Source organism: Amblyraja radiata, chromosome 14, assembly GCF_010909765.2.
Source record: "Amblyraja radiata isolate CabotCenter1 chromosome 14, sAmbRad1.1.pri, whole genome shotgun sequence".
Classification (NCBI taxonomy): domain Eukaryota; kingdom Metazoa; phylum Chordata; class Chondrichthyes; order Rajiformes; family Rajidae; genus Amblyraja; species Amblyraja radiata.
Window position 1 is genome coordinate 18,584,949 of NC_045969.1, and position 21,549 is coordinate 18,606,497.

Sequence of the window (21,549 nt, forward strand, 5' to 3'; positions counted from 1 at the left end):
GTTAGTGGACAAAATGTTTTGGTTGAGGTATTTTTCCACAAACATTGCAGAGCAGGGTCAGCTTTCGAGATACAGCGTGGAAACAGGTCCTTCGGTCCACCAAGCCCGTGCAGGCCGATGCATACCGACTCCTTACAGACAGCACCGTACTCGAACCTGGGTCTCTGGTGCTGTAAAGCAGCAACTCTACTGCAGCACCACTGTGACACCGCAAAGGCAAGTTCCCTCCCAGTCCTTTCAGTTGCTTTGGATCTGGAGTAGGGTCTGAACAGCAAGGTCAATTCCTTATCAGAACACCTCTCGGAGGATTGATGAGGAATTAGACATCTCTGCAAATGATGATAAAAAGTATTGCTGGTGAAAACATTGACACTGACAGCAACCAACTTTCTGGAAGTTGAGTAACGTTAAATAAAACATAGTGCCGGATGGCATCAAAGTTTCGCAAGTTATTCCATCTTCACTACTGGGATTTGTGTTTGGAATTAATTTAGAAAATGACAGTGTATTGTCATCTTTCTCGTGGTTTTAAGCATTTAAAAGTAGCAGATTGTACCAGACTATAACATGCTCTTGAGAACGTGGTGAAGGTTTGCCAAAAATCAATCATCAAGATTGCTCTCTTAAAATAAGTCACAAAGGCAGTTAGATCTTCCATTAGTATTGTAGAATAATCCTGGGATAATAGGCAGTTAAAAGCTATTTACAAGTCTGGGCACCCTAATATTACAGATAATGTTGGATCTGAAGCTTACCTGTACTGTGTTGAGAAACAAAATTCCAAATCTGTTGGTGCCAAAAAGAGGTTTTGTGCATTATGTATGAAGTCATGAGAAAATAGCTTAAATGTACTATTTTCCCAAACGTACACAGGAGTGTGAATGATTGTGCTTTATCATAATGTCAATTTAAAAATAATAGTCTGAAGGTGGTCTCGAACCGAAAGATCACCTATTCCTTTTCTCCAGAGATACCGCCTGACCCCCTGAGTTACTCCAGCATTTTGTGTCTATCTTCGGTGTAAACCAGCATCTGCAGTTCCTTCCTACATATTCTGCAGGGTAATTATTTTGCAAAAATAATTTTCATGTTAAAAGATTTCTTCTTGCACATTCGCCTCAGTAAAAATTGCAAATGTGCCCGAGATTTAACTGGAACCATAACAGGATGAGCATGACAGGATAAGCTCAATTGGAACATCACATAATAAGCTGTTTCAGCACATGTCATAAAAAACAGGAATCGTCCAAAGTCCATTCTTGCTCTTTATCATTTATGTTAACCTGGTTATTGTAACTTATTTCAATTAAATTTATGAGAGCATATAGGGAAGAGGCAAAATTGATCACTATTATAGGTCTGCAAACTACTTGGTTGCAATAATAAGGCAATCAGCATGCCCTGTAGCATCTGTGGAGGGAAATTGACAGAAGGTATTTTGGGTCGGGAATCTTCAGATTTTTGCATCCGCAGTCTGATGTGTTTCTGAAATGGGCCAATGGTAGGATTAGGGCACAGAGTCACTTAGAATAGCCTTCTGACACCAGAGCTAAATTAACAAAATTAACAATTGATTAGAACAGAAAATTGGCTGAGGCATATACAACCATGCAATTATCGGGCTCAAGGAACAGAAAAACAAGGGAAAAGTGGTCGGACAGGTCAATCAAACTCATGCCTTTCAATCACAATTGGAATAACAGACATTTCCTTGCAGATGATGAGGTGGCACAGATTGCAACTGTGTTCATAAGTTATAGGAGCAGAAGGCTCATTCAGCCCATCGAGTCTACACTGCCATTCAATCATGGTTGATCTGTAAATAAAGATGTTCAACTCCAGTGACAAATATTTGCAATACCTTCATTCTAACCAATCATCATTTCAGAAACTAGTAAATTATGTGATCAAAATTGTCAGATAACTGGCAAATCAAAAAGTTGAATTTGAGGTTGAGACAAATTAATGTTTGATGTTCAGACTTTTCTCATGGTGGATGAGATTATGTCTGTGGTGGTTGTAAATGTTTCTAATGGTATTTAATATGAATATAATAGCACATTAACATAATAGACAATACAATTCCACGCACCTTTGATTTCTTTCTCTGAAATTCTCAGTGATGAACTATCATCTTCCTTTGGTCTGACTGAATTTTCATTCTGCATCCGGATGCGACATTCTAATTTCCTCTCGGTTTGCCCCCCACTGAAAATGATCAAACTCCATGCAATAAGTAAATTTGAGCAAAATCCTGAGTGCTACGTAATGGAAACCCTCCAATAAAAGTGATGACCTTTTTCCCCTAAGTATCATCTAACTGCAGAACATAGGTTCCGGTACTTTGGTTTAGAGATACAGTATGGAAACAGGCCCTACGACCCACTGAGTCCACACCGACCATCGACTACCCATTCACACTACTTCTATATTATTCCACTTTCTCGTCCACTCCCTATACACTACAGGCAATTTAGAGGTCAATTTACCTGCAAGCCCCACATCTTTGGGATGAGAGGGGATCCCAGAGGAAATCCATGGGGTCACAGGGAGAAGGTGCAATCTCCACAGACAGTGCTGGAGGTCGGAATTGAACCTGGGTCTCTGGCATTGTGAGGCTGCAGCATTACCAACTGTGCCACTGCACGCCAAGTGTAATTACACTATCTTGAATATATATATTTTTAAATCATGTAACAATGAAAAAATATCAAAATAACAATTTGTTTCTACTTTAGATAAATAATGTGAGATATTAGCTGGCTTATGAAGTGCTTGATATACAGTGTGAACCATATTGTATCATGTCTTTATAATATTTGTTAAATTTGCATAAAGGTTTACATAGTTACACAGCAGATTAAAATAACAAAAAGGGTTTGGCTGGGGATGAAAACAATAATCAAGGGAAAAAGAATTGCATTAATTATAAGAACAATAAACCTCTGCTGACTATGCACCTGGCATATAGACTGTGGGAAATAAAATGAAAATACTTTAAACGTTTACATTTAATATAGTAAAAAAAACTTGGTTGCAAACTTGGAAGGACTATGGTTAAACTGACAGTAACGTTTAACAGTCTTTTTTACATACTAATGGGAAGAGGCCTGTGAAATAAGCACGTCACTTAAAGTAGGACCAAAAAAAAATCTTGAACACCTGCCCTCCTTATTTGGCAACTTGGCCACAGCATGAAAGACTTGCAAGTTTCAACTTGGATGTTTCAGCTTGTCATAACAAATATGTTTTTTTGATTTACTGCATCCCTACTGGGATTGACATCTGATTTTTTTAAATTATTATTGACCACACTGTTAAGAATGTTGCTGTATCTCCCATTTAATGAATTTGCATATGATGCAGGATTCTTTAAGAACCCGACTACTTTGTTGACTGGGGAAAACTGTACAAGTGATCCCCATGTAAAGGAGGATTGGATAATCGTCAATATCAGAATTTTCTTTCATGCATAGCCGCATCATCTGCAAGTGCGTCAAGAAACGGCAGTAGGAAAATACATTTCTGGCAATGAATTCCATCAGCGTGAATTCTATTTAGTATATAAAATTTTTGGCTGGTGCTCTGAAAATTTTGTGAGGGCGAATTTCCATTATCCGACTTACCGTAATATGGGGTCATCTGTATAATATTTTAGCAAGGCAAGGGTGCCCAAAAGGAGCATAATCAGCAAAAAATACAAGGCTGAATGAAATATATATTCTCCAAAACAAAAGAAACTGATCTGACTAGACAACTACTTTGATAGGAAATCTTTAGGAAAATCTGAATATTAATAAGAAATTTGTTCTTCAATTAAAAAGATACAGCAGCTAAAATGACTACATATTGATCAGCATCTTTATATTAGCTCTCATAGAGAAAGGGAAAAAGATTAATTGGGAAATTAGGTCACAATTTTCATATAGAGTAGATTTTAGAAGGGGAAAGGAGTTAGTGTTTGTGAGATTCTAGACTAAAAAAAAATGTTTTATTTTGGAAAACAGGTAGGAAGGGATCACAGAAATTAGTAACATGTGCGGCACTCGGGATTCCTTCCCATCTGGATTTGCCTGCCTCATTACAGGGATCCGAGCCTCTGCACCCGATAATCGGAAGGGTAACAAGACATAATAAGGCTTCAGTCAGAAACAGTCCTTGGAAGGCATAGCACTGTAGCTAACCCTGGCAAACATGCTAAGACACTTCCACAAGTGGCAAAGTTCTTAGGTGACCTGTTTTATGTATAACCAAATTGAGCAAGGTATGAATGTAATAACTGCAAATATGTAAATATGTTTGGATGAATTATGTACGGATCTTTCAATGGAATTTGTTTCTATAATTTGTTTCTATACCCTATTTTTCATTTCCATCAATGTAACATGGAACAGTTGACAACCCTGGAGCCAATTTAATATTATTACTGATGGAGACAGAAGAGATTGCAGATGCTGGAATCTTGAGGAAAAAGCAAAGTGCTGCAGAAATTCAGCGGGCCAGGTAATACCAGTGGAGGGAAATGGACAATTGCATTTTTGAGTCGAGACCTCTCGAGAGGATGCTGCATGTGGCTGCTACAGAGCAAGTCAATGATATAACTCCAAGGACACATTTGGAGCCATTAATCAGAGCAGCAAACTATTCGGATCATCTGTCGGCAGACAGTTTACACAAGGTGCTACTGAGAACATCCACAGAGGAAGTGAAGTACGTGCAGCACTGCGGGATTTTCAAATAGATGTGCCCACATCTCAGGGACCTTGGACCTTGTGCGATTTTAAGACACAAATATTCTTGGTGGTAAAGAGTAGAACCAAAGTCTTTAACTTTACAGACTTTACTGGCATTATCTTGCACTAAACGTTATTCCTTTCATCATGTATTTGTACACTGTGAATGGCTTAATTGTAATCATGCCTTGTCTTTCCACTGACTGGTTAGCACGCATCAAAAGCTTTTCACTGCACCTCGGTGCACGTGACAATAAACTAAACTAAACCAAACTAGTCAATCCTATGATGTCTCTTTTGGTGGAGGAATTTGTTTTCACCAGGAATGCTGGTGTAAACAGCATAACATTTTGAGCGGCATTTCCCAGTTTCAAAGGAGTCAAGACAGAGTGCAGCCTCCCCATCTAGTGGTCACAGTCTGTGTCTACAGCATCAATGCATTCATCTGGATTATAACATTGATTTCCCCCCTCACCCACACTCCCAATGTTAAATGATATGGAAAACAACCAAAAATAAATGGAAAATGATTGTTTCATATATATATTTATTCTATTATATAATAGTTTTCATCGGTGGGTTGGTGAGTTAGCAGCTCCAAAATCACGGGTATTAACATCTCAGATACCTGTCCTGGGCCCAGCACATACATGAAAAAGACAGGCCAGCGGCTCTACTTCCCTTGATGTTTAAAGAAATATGACATATCACTGAGTACTTTAGTAAACTTCTACGGATACACTGTAGAAAGTATCATTGATTACAATGAAAATTTATCCTGCCATTTATCCAGCTTGGTATGGCTATTCCAACACACAGAAAGGTAATGGGCTGCAGAATGGTGGACTCAGCCTGGTCCATTATGGGCACAGTCCTCCCTAATGCTGAACGTATCGACAAAAGTCACTGAACTCATCTACATAAGTCATTGCCCCACGAAAATGGCATCTATCAGCAAGGATCCCCACCATCCGGGCCATGTTCTCTTCTCATTGCTTTCATTATAGGAGCTTGAGGTCACACCACCAGGTTCAGGAACAGCTACTTTCCTACAATCATCATGTTCCTGTGGCAACTTGCACAACCCCAGTGCATAAATAAGTTTTTGATGACTTCAGGAAGAAACCAAACAGATGCCACAGCATTTGTGCACTCTGCAGCTGGTAGATGCAAACCTCGTGAACCCACCTGCTGAATAAAATGTTGGATTGACTATCATGGTGAGATGTTTTGATTTCCTCATGACAGGTATCTGTTTGCTCACTGGTTGCTGATGTGTGATACTTTGCATGTGAAGTGTCAGTATTTTCGGCATTGCTACAGTCTCCTTTTTTTAGATGCATCAAATGTTGTCGTCCTGAATCTGTCGTCAGCACATCTCTGAGTATAATTCTGGGTTCCCTGCTGTAAGCAAAGTGTAACAAACACATTTCTTTCAGAAAATGTATTAGTGAAAGCACTGCCAAAGTAAAATGAAGATAGGTGGGGAAATCAAAAGTTTGAATACACTAAAAGGTTAGGACTTTTCATGGAGATGCAATTATTAGATTTTGTACAGTTCGGTTCAATTCGCTTCTTTCTGGTTGGGCTTAATGCTTTCTGCAGTTATGGACTATCTATCCATTTTATTTTAGCTTGCATACAGAATGAGTATCACAAGGAAGGCCAGCATTTGTGGTCAGCTCTAATTGCACTATAAAAGGTGTAACTGATGCGTTTTTTGGTCAGTTGCATTACAAGTGGAGAATTGGACACTGGAACTGCAGTGGTGGAGAAGGTGACCATTTAAGGTGGAGGTTAGGATGTCAGATGTTTGTCCTGGATGATGCACATTTTTTAGACAACTGTTGTTGTGACATTCATCAAGGCCAGAAGAGAATACTCAATGCAGTTTTCCTTTATTCACTCCTTGTAGATAGTGAAAAGACATTCCTGAATCCAGCGAAGCGGAGCATCTGATATCTGATCTGTTTTTTTGAGCCACAATAGTCTGGTCAGATTAAATTTCTGGTTAATAATGATTCAAAGATGTTAACTTTGGATTACATGGCCAGTACGACCATTGAACATTTTGGGAAGATGATCGGATTTACGATGTACAGATGGTGAATAGTCGACACTTGTGTGGCATAAATGTCTCTTTCCACAAATCCAGTCCATGCCCGAATCCAGTCCATGGACATATGCAAATATGCAGTATAGGGTTCCAAATAGTAATCATAAACCCCCAGGAACAATCTTATAATGAACGGTAAGTTAATGATGAAGGTTCATGGACCTAGGCAATGATGCCTTATGTTCAAGATGATTGACCTCCAAGAACCATAAGCATCTTCATTTATTTTGTGGGATCCAGCCAGTGATGCCCTCCCCCATTCTACTCGCTACAACTTCTGATTCCCTATTCCCTTCAATTTTTACTAAAACCTCACGATGCCAGAATCAAATGCAGGCTTTATTCAAATCATATTATTTTCAAACGTTTTATAAATACGAGACTTTGTCGTCCTTCTCATAGAAGGGCTTTAACAAGAAACTGAATAACGAGGGTTTACTGTATGGAAGGGCTATAAGAGCTTGAATAAATAAAGGATAAAAACGACATTAAGCTAAATAACCTTAAGCCAAACATACCATATATAAAGATGTAAAATAAAACAAATTATCATAACATTATACAGCTGGTAAACTGTAATTAAAAGATTAACTAAGTGGTCAAGAGTCATTACTTGCCAATACAAACATAAAATAGAGCCATAGAGTTATACAGCATGGAAACAGGCCCTTCGACCCACCTTGCCCACACCGGCCAACATGTTCCAGCTACACTAGTCCCACCTGCCTGCTTTTGGTATGTATCCGTCCAAACCTGTCCTATCCATGTACCCGTCTAACTTTCTTCAATGTTGGGATAGTCCCAGCCACAACTACATTCTCTGGCAGCTTGTTCCATACACCTACCACCCTTTGTGTGAAAAGGTTACCACTCAGATTCCTATTAAATCTTTTCTCTTTCACCTTAAACTGATGTCATCTGATCCTTGATTCCCCTACTCTGGCAAGAGACTGTGCATCTAACCAATCTATTCCTCTCACGATTTTATACACTTCTACAAGATCACCCATCCTCTTGTGTTCTAAGGAATAGAGTCCCAGCCTGCTCAAACTCTCCCTGTAGCACAGACCCTCTAGTCCTGGCAACATCCTCGTAAATCTTCTCAGTACCCTTTCCAGCTTGACAACATCTTTCCTATAACATGGTGCCCAGAACTGAACATAATACACTAAATGCTGTCTCATCAACGGCTTATATAGCTGCAACATAACATCTCAACTTCTATACTCAATACTCTGACTGATGGAGGCCAATGTGCCAAAAGCCTATTTGACCACATTATCTACCAGCGACTTGACCTTCAAGGAAACATGCACCTGCACTCCTAGATCGCTCTGCTCTACAACACTCCCTAGAGCCCTACCATTCACTGTGTAGGTCCTGCCCATGTTAGACTTTCCAAAATGCAACTCCTCACATTTCTCTATAATAAATTCCATCAAACATTCCTCAGCCCACCTGGCCAATCAACCTCACAACCATCTTCACTATCTGCAAAACCACCCACATTTGTATCATCAGCAAACTTGCTAATTTTGCCATGTATGTTCAGCTATCTCTCCTTGGATCCCATGCGATCTAAACTTCCAGAGCAGCCTAACATGCGGAACCTTGTCTAATGCCTTACTCAGGTCCACGTATACAACATCTACAGCTCTGCCCTCATCGACCTTTTTGGTCACGTCTTCAAAAAACTCAGATTTGTGAGACACGACCTCTCACGTACAAAACCATGCTGACTATCCCTAATCAGCCCATGTCCATCCAAATGCCTGTCTATCCTATCCCTCAGAATACTCTCTAGTAACTTTCCGACAACAGATGTTATGCTCAATGGCCTATAGTTCCCAGCTTTTTCCATGCAGCCCTTCTTGAATAGAGGCACAACATTTGCCACACAAGGTGGTCAATGAAAAGTCAATAGAGACTTTCCCCCTGGAGTGAGCATATGGCATATCGGATGACATTATAATTTAACATATATTTTGTATTAAATAGCTTAACCAGATAACTTAGATAAGTAACTTAAACAGCACATTTCTGATTAAAATTGTCTATTGTTATTTGAACCATGCCACTTCAAACATTATATACAAATGATTTCAAGAATCGCCCCCACAAGCAGACTTACGAAATGACAGTTAATTATATTCTTACTTCAGTTGTCCAGCTGCAGGGACGTTACGACTTGATGGGCAATTCCTCCTTTGACTATAAACAGTCAAATGACGATTTCTTGTTTTATTGAAAACATAATTCAATGGCCAATGTTTCTGGAAACAGATGGAAGATTTAAGATTTGAACACTTTTTGCTGTGGAAACATATTCAACTGAAATGTCACTGGAATCATCTCCACTATAACTGATGCCTTTCCAATGGTTCCAACAATACTTCGCAAATGGTGATGGCTGGTCGGCCGAAAGTATAAAGCAGACCGTCAGTGTTATATCATCATTCAATTCTCTTCCATAGAAACATAGAAAATAAATGCAGAATTAAGTCATTCGGCCCTTCAGGCCATCACCTCCATTCAATCTAAATGGCGTCAAGTTGGGAAAAGGGGAAGTACAACAGGATCTGGGGGTCCTTGTACATCAGTCTATGAAAGTAAGCATGCAGGTACAGCAGGCAGTGAAGAAAGTGAATGGCATGTTGGCCTTTATAACAAGAGGAATCGAATATAGGGGCAAAGAGGTCCTTCTGCAGTTGGACAGAGCCCGAGTGAGACTGCACCTGGAGTATTGTGTGCAGTTTTGGTCCCCTAATTTGAGGAAGGACATTCTTGCTATTGAGGGAGTGCAGCGTAGGTTTACAAGGTTAATTCCTGGGATGGCGGGACTGTCGTATGCTGAGAGAATGGAGCAGCTGGGCTTGTACACTCTGGAGTTTAGCAGGAAGAGGGGATCTCATTGAAACATATAAGATCGTTAAGGGCTTGGACACACTAGAGGCAGGAAACATGTTCCCAATGTTGGGGGAGTCCAGAACCAGGGGCCACAGTTTAAGAATAAGGAGTAAGCCATTTAGAACGGAGACGAGGAAACACTTTTTCTCACAGAGAGTGGTGAGTCTGTGGCATTCTCTGCCTCAGAGGGCGGTGGAGGCAGGTTCTCTGGATGCTTTCAAGAGAGAGCTAGATAGGGCTCTCAGGGGATAGCGGAGTCAGGGGATATGGGGAGAAGGCATGAACGGGGTACTGAAATGGGATGATCAGCCATGATCACATTGAATGGCAGTGCTGGCTCGAAGGGCCAAATGGCCTACTCCTGCACCTAGTGTCTATTGTTTATTGTCAATATGATCATGGCTGATCTATTCCAATGAGATCAGAATAGAGTTAGCAGCGAATTTGGTGCTTTGCTGCAAGAGTATTTTCAAACAAAATTAACATAGTAAAACAAAATCTGGAGAAAATTCAGTCAAGTGCATTTCTAATCTATTGAGAGAAATTGAGATGGATTTTCTACGACACCAATCAAGAGTCTTAAGTAAAAGCCATTCCCAAGATAATGATGATTATAAATATTTCACATCTGCACAAAAGTAACAAATAAATCAAAAAAACGAGATTAGTACCAATATCTTTATTGTAGACTTAAATGTTAACATTTGTGCATGAAGTTTTACAATATAACTTCCAGTAGAGGTCTCCACTTCTATATACTTGTATATACCTGCCTGATGTATTCTCTGGTAGAGTAGGGGAGGAGTTCTATACTTTTAAATTAAACAGTTCAACTTGACATAGATTTAAAAATGTAGATTGCTTGAAGCACAAATATAAAAATATTTTTCGAACACAACAAAATATACCATACCCAAGTTGTTCGAATGGGCATTCTTTAAGCTCATCGAGTAACAACTAACAAACACATGGAGAGAGAACACAAATTCTCATTTCCAACTCTTCACAATGCTGAGCACTTCCAACATTGTCTGATTTGAGATTTCCAACATCCAGCTTTCTGTTTTAGTACTGAACTTCTCGAGAAATGGAACACCATTTTTGGCATTTTCCTCTCACGAAAAAGTAGTTACTAGTAGTTTTAATTCCTTTATCACGATACAACTTTTTACCAAAGAGATAACTAAATGCATTAATGAAGGCTATGTACATGATGCAGTCACCATGAAAAGCCTTCAACAAGGTCCTCTATCGGAGATTGATCCAAAAGGATCGAGCACATGGGATTCAGGGCAAGGAAACAAATTGAAAACACAAATGGCTTGGCAATAGAGATAGGGTCATGGTGGAGGGTTGCTTTTGTTATTGGAAGCCTAAGACCAGCGTTGTACCACGGGGTTCTTTTCTGGGACCCTCACAGACCCTTGTTAAATACATACATTAAAATTCAGGCATGTTGTAGGAAGCATGATTTATAAGTGATGTGGAAATTGGTGGTGCAGCTGAAGGTAAGGAGTCTTCGACACAGGATAATATTGTTCAGTTGGTAAGATGGCAACATTAATGGCTGCTGAAATTGCATCTTAATAAGGGTTTAGAGGGCAATGGGACAAATGAAGTCAAACAGGACTAATCCTGTATGCAAACATGTATAGGAAGGAACTGCAGATGCTCTTTAAACTGTAGATAAGACACAAAAAGCTGGGGTAACTCAGCAGGACAGGCTGAAGAAGGGTCTTGACCCGAAACGTCATCCATTCCTTCTCTCCATAGATGCTGCCTGTCCAACTGTATGCAAACATGTTTGACATGGACAAACTGAAGTCCATGTAGACTATTTCCACACTCTACAGTTCTATGACTCAGAAACCTTTTTTCCCCTTAATGTGACCGAGTTGTGGAAGAGCCACTAGTAAGGAAAGGCAACAAGAAGTCTTTTAAATTTATTTTGAAGCTTAAGTTCCCAGTTGAGGACATGATAGGTACTGGTTAGTAAACAACAGATTAGGCATTGCAATTACTGTCAATCAAAAACTCAGATTGCTGCAAAAACTTAATAGTGCCGTGAATGTCCTTTAAAGAGAAATCCTGTGCTCCATAGCAACTAGCAATTCCAGAGCCAAGGTAATATGCTTAAATGTTTCCCAACACTGCTTGAATCATCAAGGTGGCGCCGTCAGCGAGGGCAGCCTCGCCGACGGTCTGTCTTTTTTGTTATTTTTAGTGTGATTTAAAAAGTTTGTGTTACTGTTCTCTGGTTTGTTTTTAAAGTGGGGGGTGGGGGAGGGGGGTTCGGGGAAAACTTTTTCAATCTCTTACCTTGCCGGAGAATCGATTGTTTTCCGGATCTTACCTCCGGTCGCTCTGCGGCCTAATATCGTGGAGCTGGAGGCCTTGCTCGAGACTGACTTTGAGCCCCACCGCAGGGCCGTGGACTTACCATTGGAGCCTGCAATCCCTTGCCTGGGATCGTCACTCCAACCGTGGCCTGCAGACTTCAACATTGAGGAACTCGCAGTCTCGGGTAGAGGCCGATGTCGGGAAGCTCCAAAGTCGCAAGAGGTTCGACTAGCCCCGACCTGGGATCCGATCGGCGGAATGGGGGAGCTGAGAAATTAAATGTATTTTGTGTGTCTTGGTGCTTTTTATTGGTATGCCTGTATGGCAAATAAAATTTCTCGTATGTTGCAGTATGATTATGATTGTGAAATTAATACTGATATTGATAGCAATCTCCAGTATCTATGAGCAAACAACAAACTAAGTCACTTGATTAACCTCTTTTAGGACGTATGGCAAGAGTTATAAGGAAGGCAAAGAACTTTAACTGGTTAACAAATTTCTCTTTAACTCACATTTGATGCTTTTAAATTTTCAATTCGTGTTTCACTGAGTCTGGATAGAGGAGAATGTGTCTCTACCTTGTCCACTTCAGAAATCTTTTTCTTTGGAATTTTAAATTTCCCCCCAGACTAGAAGTGAGAAAAAAAAATACAATAAAACACAAAAGATAAAACTTCACAAAATAAACACTACTTAAAAAATTCTGTAAATTAATTCATGTACTTTGTGAATGTTGAATTTGAAGTAGACACACATTTTGAAATATTTTTAATGTCTAAAGAAGGCTTTCGACAAGATCCCACATAAGAGATTAGTATGCAAACTTAAAGCACACGGTATTGGGGGTTCAGTATTGATGTGGATAGAGAACTGGCTGGCAGACAGGAAACAAAAAGTAGGAGTAAACCGTCCTTTTCAGAATGGCAGGCAGTGACTAGTGGGGTACCGCAAGGCTCAGTGCTGGGACCCCAGCTATTTACAATATATATTAATGATCTGGATGAGGGAATTGAATGCAACATCTCCAAGTTTGCGGATGACACGAAGCTGGGGGGCAGTGTTAGCTCTGAGGAGGATGCTAGGAGGCTGCAAGGTGTCTTGGATAGGTTGGGTGAGTGGGCAAATGCATGGCAGATGCAGTATAATATGGATAAATGTGAGGTTATCCACTTTGGTGGTAAAAACAGGAAAGTAGACTTTTATCTGAATAGTGAAATTAGGAAAAGGGGAGATGTAACGAAACCTGGGTGTCATGGTACACCAGTCATTGAAAGTAGGCATGCAGGTACAACATGCTGAAATTTTTTCCACTACCAAACTGAGGCCACGAGTATGTGGGAACTTCCCTCGAGCATGAAGGAGAGTTCCAGTGACCTCATAGGACCTCCTAGGACCACGTGTCGACCATGCTGCGAGTTTACGTCGAGATCAAACTCGTCTAAACTCGCAGAATAGGTCGCGGCAGTGGGGCAGCCCCTTAAAATGGATTTGATTTTACGTGCACAGTAGAGGCTGAAGGGCTCCTGGCTGAGATACAAAATTAAGAGGAGTAGAGGATAGGATAGGAAACGTTTCATCTTTGCAGAAATGCCTGAAACTATAGGGTCTTGGTTTAGGATAACATATTAAATGTTCAGAAGGGACCCAAGTTTCTAGACAAGCACTTAAATTGCCAAGACTTAAAAGTGTGATGGAATACTCTCCACTGGCCTGATTAACCACAGCTCCAATAACTCCCAAGTAAATTCAGACTGCAGGACAATGCATAGCGATGTTACAATACTTACCTTCAGTGGCACTACAGTTCTGCCACTGGCCGTGTGCGCGATTTTGGCACCTTTGGGGGGGGGGGCAGGATTAAAATGCTGCTTTGTACTGCCTATCGGAGGCAGACTTTCTCGGGCTGCTAAGCTGCTGAAGATAAATCGATCCGACCAATTCGCACTATATCTATCTATATACTTTTAAAACTCTGTGTGTGTGTGGGTGTATGTCATTTTGCCTTTGAAACGTATCTCCTCGAAAACCAGACGCAAAAACGTGGAGATTTTTACAATTTCGGTAGGGATTTAACTTATGATTTCATAAATCCACTCCTCCCTAAATTCAGTCGATTATTTCCCCAGATTTTGAATAGAATTGTTCACGAAACATCAAAAAATCTTAAAATCAAACTGCTGCATGAGTCACAGTGCCATCTCACACCACCGCTGCCCAGCTGCTGACGTTACAATAACAGAGACATTTTTACATCTTCTGGTAGAAAATTTCCTCAATCCAAAATTTCTGGGAGAAAACTGCCTCATGGCCCTGCCCCCCTAGCCTGCCTGGTGGCCCCGCCCACTGACCTCACAATGCCTTTGCACCTGGCCCAACTGCCTCATGATCCCGTCCAGCCCTGAACCCCAGCCTGCCTGGTGGCCCCGCCCGCTGACCTCACAATGCTTTTGCACCTGGCCCAACTGCTTCCTGGCCCCACCCCGCCTGGCCCCCCAGCCTGCCAGGTTGGTGATTCCATTGAATTGAATTGAATTATTTCCTACCTACCATCACTAATTAAACATCACTGGGGTGGGTCCTCCCCTGAATTCCATAGAGCTGCCGACAGCTTTCGTGCATGAGACGCGGACGCTTCATTTCCAGAACATTCTGAACGCGTGACGCAGTTGCATTTCGCTCTCTCCATCACTCTCTATCTCTCTCTCTCTCTCCCCCCATCTCCCCCCATCTCTCTCTCTCCCCCCCATCTCTCCCCCCCATCTCTCTCTCTCCCCCCCATCTCTCTCTCTCCCCCTCCCCCCATCTCTCTCTCTCCCCCCCCCCATCTCTCTCCCCCTCTCTCTCTCCCTCTATCTCTCTCTCCCTTTCTCTCTCTCTCGCTCTCCCCCTCTTTCTCTCTCCCTCCCCCCCCCCATCTCTCTCTCTCCCCCCTCTCTCTCTCTCTCCCCCTCCCTCTCTCTCTCCCCCCCCTCTCTCCCCCCCCCCCCCCCCCCCCCGCCCTACATCAGTCTGAAGAAGGGTTTCGGCCCGAAACGTTGCCTATTTCCTTCGCTCCATAGATGCTGCTGCACCCGCTGAGTTTCTCCAGCACTTTTGCCTACCTTCGAACGCCCTCAACGCCTACAACGTGACGGATCGCAAGAACGGGACGAAACAAAGTGCAAGTCGTCTATTTTACATATAATCTTGCTTCTTGGGATGGCTTTAATCTAATTTTACGTTGCAAAAATGTGCCGGCAGAGTTTTTCCTGCCGATATGGGGTTCAAATTCACCGCAAATGCAACGTTCCAATCGATCGCGTTCCAGAAGCAAGATGATTAAAATGCCCGGTTTTTTTTGGAGATAAGCCGTCTAAATTGTCTATATTTTGTGTTATTCTCTCTCCATAATCATTATTTTTAAACTAAATATTCACAACAGTTTGAATCACATGTATTGTGCAAAAAACAATAATTTGATTATATTTTGGGTGGATGTTTCTAGATTAATTTATGGGAATTAAACATTAAAATTCCTTCCATCTGGGATATAAATTAATGACAGTGAGATTTAAAAATCATGTTATATTGTGAATTCTTGTGTGAATGGGATTAGTTTGTTATTTGGATACCTAGGCTATTAAAAAAAATTATCCTTTTCTTAAGAAATGGAATCTACAGGACATTGGTAATAGGAAAGTAGTGGGCAGAAAGGCATGTCATGTGTGGTTTGAAGAGCAAAAACTTGTAGTTTACAATGCCAAAATTGAAAAGTTGAGAAAAAACAAGGTGTACAGAGTTGCTTATTGGTTACAATCTGAGGAGTATGATGATGCTACTGATTATGATATGCCAATGTACCAGCTAGCAACTGATCTTCTCCATAAAGACTTGGTCTATTGCTAGAAATTGTAATTTATTTACCTATCTGTTACGGACTTACAGCATATTATACAATAATATTAAAGTTCTGATCTTGAGAATATAACATTTTTGAATTTTCAAGGCAGTCTGGGTGTTTATTACTATTTCCATCACAACGGTCAATTTTGTATATACAGGTGCACAACCTTTTATCCGAAGATCCAAATAACGAAAACCTCCGAATAGCGGCCATTTTTTCGGTCCTTGAAGAAAGGTCCTTGAAAACGTTCACCGAGGGCGGCCCGCAGAGGTGACAGCGGAACCTCCGGTCGGTCCTCGAAGAAAGGGGAACTAAATCCCCATTCATAAAAGAGAAGATGAGGGTATATTGCGCGGGAGGGTTAATAATTGACAATATGCTGCTGCCTGCCCGCTGAGTTAAAAAGTTCCCACGCAAGACTCACGAAACACTGTATATCGTGAGTCTACCGTGGGAACTTTTTAACTCAGCGGGCAGGCAGCAGCAGATTGTCGCTCGCTTCAGTATCACCCCACCTACACCCCTCTGCTTCCCGGCCATGTGTGTGACCCCTTCCCTCCCCTCTCCAGCTCCCCGCCCATTGCACCGGCGCGGGGGCTTTGCACTGTCTGCACGTCGGCGATTGCAGCAGGACCGTGCCAGGACCAATTGGACACCGACCACCAGGCCCACCGCAAGCACGGAGATCCCAGAGACCCACAGCCAACAGCAGCCCAGCCCAGCCCCACTCCAACTACAGAGGAACCTGGGTTGCGGATGACGGGGCGCAGCTCGGGGCGTCGTAGGGGCCCATCGGGGAGCGGCCACTCAAAGCCACGCCGGGAGATGTAGGGCCCTGCCCCGGTCTTGATGTTGGAGCCCCCGGCGGGCGCTAGCAAGTCCGCGGCAATTTACAGCCGCGCCGGGCATTGTAAGGCTCCCCTCCAGGTCACTCTCAAACCTCTACGGGTTTGCTCTCAACCCCGTAATTCGGGCGGGAGAAGTCGCCGCTGCCGGTGCCCCGCAAAGCAGTCCCCCACCGGAGACCCGCGAGCTCCCGGTGTCACCATCCACCGGAGTCGGGTCGCAGCAGCTCGCCCCCGCAGCTCTCCACGCTCCGAAGCTGGCTAGCTCCACGGAGGTAGGTCCGTAGGTCCACAGCTCCCACCGCCGCCCACCGACCCCCAGGCCCACTGCAAGCACGGAGATCCCAGAGACCCACAGCCAGCAGCAACTCCAGCCCAGCCCCGCTCCAACTCCAGAGGAACACGTAGGGGCAGAAGCTGATGGTGTGCAAGGTACGTCTTGTTCTTGGGGTGGCGGATGAGGGGGCGCAGCTCGGGCTGTGGGCGAACTGCCACTTGTCGCTGTAGCGGCCAAAGATCATAGAGGAGCTCCTCTATGATCTTTGGTAGCGGCCCATCGGGGAGCGGATTCCTCTGGAGTTGGAGGGGGAGGGGGGTATTGTGCTGTTTGATCGCCCCCTGCTATCCCAGGGACAGGGAGACACAGCGGCTTTTTAGACTGGTGGGCAATCACTTCCAAAGTTCTGCCCACACAGTCAGTACACTTCTCCTACACTGTATTTCATACAAACATTTATTCTGCAAGAAAAAACGACATTGAAGACTCAAACTCGCGATCGAGTAACTGCCAGGATCAAGGCGCAAACTCGCGACCTTGCGGATATGAGCCGAACACTCTACCACTGAGCCAGCCATTAAAATCTACACTAAAAAATTTCCATTCCGAAGACCGACAAATTCTGAATTACGAAAAGTGTCTGGTCCCAAGACTTTCGGATAAAAGGTTGTGCACCTGTAGCTACAATTAGGTAATTAACTAATTATATGCTTTAATTTCAGGTCATCCAAGTAAGATGTTTTATATTTGTTTCAGAATGCTTCAATCTATAATAAGTGAAAATTTCATTCAGTTCTCTTAATTTTTAAGAAAGTTATGGGCTTTTAACTGTCCTCAATCACAGCTTTTGTGTTAATTCAATGGAAAAGCAATAGAGAACAAGATGCTAATTTCCGAGTATGAAAATGGCCATAACATTTTTAATACTGAAGATATGAAAGTGAATTAGGTGTCAAATTAAACTTCTTTTTATGCTTTATCTGATGAGATAAATTGCAGACTTGATTTATAAAATCTCAAAATTTTGTAACATTACTACAATGCAGCCCACTTGAATGACACCTCACAACTACCTGAAATATTAATTCCTTCCATCACCAGCTCAGTGGCTTTGATGTGTGGCATCCAGAAAATACACTGCAGTTACTCAGCAGGGCAACTCTGACCACACAGGATCCAAAATCAATGCTGTGAATTTGCAAGGCTTTTCTTCCTATGTGCATCATTGTGCTACCCCTCTAGTGGTTCTGTGCAGCCAGTGGGAAAGAGCATTATGGAATATTCAAGAAGATTAAGTGAAATGTACTGATTTTTATTTGCTGCTTATAGGAAGTCTAACGGTCTTTTGCTGTCTAACTTTTGCTACTTCCAATATTTCTGAAGTGGACTGGTTGCTCCTTTGTTGTGTCCAAAAGTAATGTCTTGGTTGAAGGATGGGCAGCCTTGTTTGATTTTTATTATTTGTCATAGTGTTTTGATAAAAAGCCATATCAGAGGGCAATTAGGATGCGGATGCATTGATTTGGGTCTGGTGTCACATCATAACCTAATCAGGCATCAACCACAGCTTTCCTGTAAACAATCTGAGACCACAATATGGGATTTATGCCAACTTAATAACTTAAAAGTTACTGTAGATGGTTTATGCATGCAACCTATAATGTAGCTACCTCATCACCACTAACCACGCCCCATCATATTAGTATAACTGTAGTATCCTCCCTTTGTTCCTCCCACTAGGTCCCAGTACGCCTGAAGGCTGGATGCAGTCAGTGCTGGGACGTGTGTGCCATGTGCTATATTAAACTCCTAGTAAAGGTTACAGTGTGTCAGCTATCACTCCTTTACAGTTACTGTTACTGATATTTGGTATTTTTATTACATATTATTTACTTAACAGATCCCAGCTGTCATTAAAAGATTTCTCAAAGGATTATCAAACTCTCTAGCCAAGTACCATAACATTATGATATTGCTGTCCTAATCAAGGTATTTTTTGCGAAGAAAAATCTATGAATTGAATCTTTTGCAAATAGGCAAATGGTGACATTTGAAAGATTTTACATTTTAATTGCAAACACATTGGCCATATTCTCTATGGCAAGAACTTCCGTAGAAAACATTGTGCCATAAAATAAAAATTGAAAAATGCTTTTGAAAGGATGGAAAATATTTCAGAAGAAAAAAAGAGAGAAAAATTGTATATTTTTCTTCACCTCAAAGCAGCAATTATTATAGGTACCTGCATGCATCGCGCTTGGACAGTTTTAAAAGGATTTATGGCATCAGCACCTCAAGGAAGAAAAGACAAGCACCACAGCTAATAATTGTCTCTGGAGTCTATCACACACAGAAATAGAGTTCAACCCACAATAGACAAATTAGCAATTTGAATAGCATGCTCTTTAAATAAAAATTACCAAATTCTTACAGGCCTTGACAGGCTGAAGAATTCCCTTGGCTGAAGAATTTAGAATCAGAAGTCAGTCCCTAAATGCTTGAAAAGCCTTAAACGAATTAAGCGAGAATTTTTTCCATGAGAACATGGCGAACTTTAGATTTCTCCACCGCTAAGGGCTTTTGAGACTTAATTATCGAGTTCAGTCATCATTACAATTTAAAGCTTGAAAAACTTAGGTTCTCTCTCAAAGGCTCTACCAAGACATTCCTAGATACATGGAACCCTTTCTTGGAACTTGTTAACTCTCTCAACTTGTCCCTGGACTCGGAAGAGGAATGAGTGCTCTCCACCATTGTTCTGCTCTACTGCAGCTGCTCTCCCCTTAACCCCCCCCCCCACCTCCCCACACTTATTTATTTAATTACTTACTTATTTACTGTTATTAGTGACCCCTTTTTTTTTTTTTTTAATATATATATTTTTTAGTACTTTTTGTTTCGTTTATCTTACCATATTTGTGTGGATGTGTATGTATGTGAGTGTTGTTTGTCCCCGTTTGGTTCCGACCTGATTCGGGTGGGTTGAAGGTGGGTAAGGGTAAGGGCTTTGAGGGTCGCTTACATACTGTTGCACAATTATACCTTGACTGAAAAAATAAATAAAAATAAATAAAAACACAGAAAATCATAGATTTCTGGATATTAAAGGAAGCAAGTGATACGGCAATAGGTAGGAAAAGTATACGATCTGCCTCAATCTTGATATAGAACAGGCTAGAAGGTATTGGTAGCCTACTCCTGATATTTATTGTAGCCTTTATGTTAAAAGGGTGTGGTTCAATGAAAATATTCCATGTTTATCTATTAGTGCCTTGAGACATTGAACACAGCATTAATTCAAAAAAATCTTTGTTCCGTAAAAATAAGTGTATGAAGTGATGAAGACCAGTTTTCTTGTGGAAACAACTCTTATGAAGAACTTTACAGGATATCATCAGCAAACATGCTGTACAATGCAATACATACATTACAGAAATGTTCCATTCTCTTATCTCGTGTGGTAACCAAGATGTCACTCCAACTAATTCATATTGAATCCAATAAAATAAAACAATTTCCCCTTCCCACCATTCATATATCCGACATCCTTTATCCTTTAGATACTTTTCATTCTTTGTTCCCAGTCTCATTCTTTAATGCAGCTGGCTGCCCAATACATAAAGAAACAACAGGTAGATTTGATCTCCACCAGCTTTTCCTATTACTTCTCAGTAAACACTGGCATGTACTCAGCACTTGCCCATTCAATGTGGTTGCAAGCAGAGCAGAACTCTTTCGTTCTCATAATACAGCTGATGGCCAATATACTGTGAAAGGCATTAAAAAAATTAATACACAATGAAAATGCATGTTCAACAAAGTTCCTAACACTTATTTTTTTTAAGAGCAACGCTCGTCAGAAATTGCAATGAATCCTAAGTTATTATATGGAAAAAAATGATAAAATTTTCTTTAACATGTGGAAATATATTTATCACAAAAGTAGACATTTAATCAGTATGATCAGTCTACCAGGAATAACCTAATCTTAATTGACTTCAAACTGCCATGCAGAACCATGGTTTCAATGAATGACAAATTAAAGAAGTCCCCCTTAAATCTGTGTGCCCCCTCTCCAAAAAGCTGGTTTGAATTACATCAAAGTGTACAAAAGTAAAACAGCGAGTTGTAAATGTGTGGGTGAAGCTAATTTCTAAATATAATATTTTTGGAACTACTGTAAAATACGGTAGATTTTTAATTTACACTGGCTGCATCCTGCTCTTATAATTCCTTAATCTTGTATGTTGGGCTGATTGCACTAATTGATTTAAAAAAAACCCATCTATTGCTGCTCCTGAACACATCATCAGTGATGTAAAAACTACCCAAGCATAATCTAGCAGAAACTCCAGATCAACTTGTTCCAATCGGGTATTGCCAAAACAAAAAAATGTTGTGGAAAAAATTAAATCCTGTTCATAACAATTATCAGCTATAATTTA

At 41.2% G+C, this 21,549-nt stretch overlaps 1 protein-coding gene across 7 annotated transcripts in view; it reads right to left on the bottom strand.

The window, feature by feature from the left end:
• The window catches only part of senp7 (SUMO specific peptidase 7), an 86,461-nt gene that overhangs the window by 48,792 nt on the left and 16,120 nt on the right, over positions 1–21,549 (bottom strand). For 3 of the 7 annotated variants that reach the window (XM_033032694.1, XM_033032692.1, XM_033032693.1), the window contains 4 exons: positions 12,612–12,728; positions 9,007–9,122; positions 5,922–6,137; positions 2,093–2,208 (listed from right to left, as the gene is read on the bottom strand). In XM_033032694.1, the coding sequence (XP_032888585.1) occupies positions 2,093–2,208; positions 5,922–6,137; positions 9,007–9,122; positions 12,612–12,728 (565 nt within the window). Of the gene's footprint in view, positions 1–2,092; positions 2,209–5,921; positions 6,138–9,006; positions 9,123–12,611; positions 12,729–19,829; positions 19,835–21,549 lie in introns of those variants that run through there. The other 4 variants (XM_033032698.1, XM_033032696.1, XM_033032695.1 and 1 more) reach the window with 4 other exon arrangements.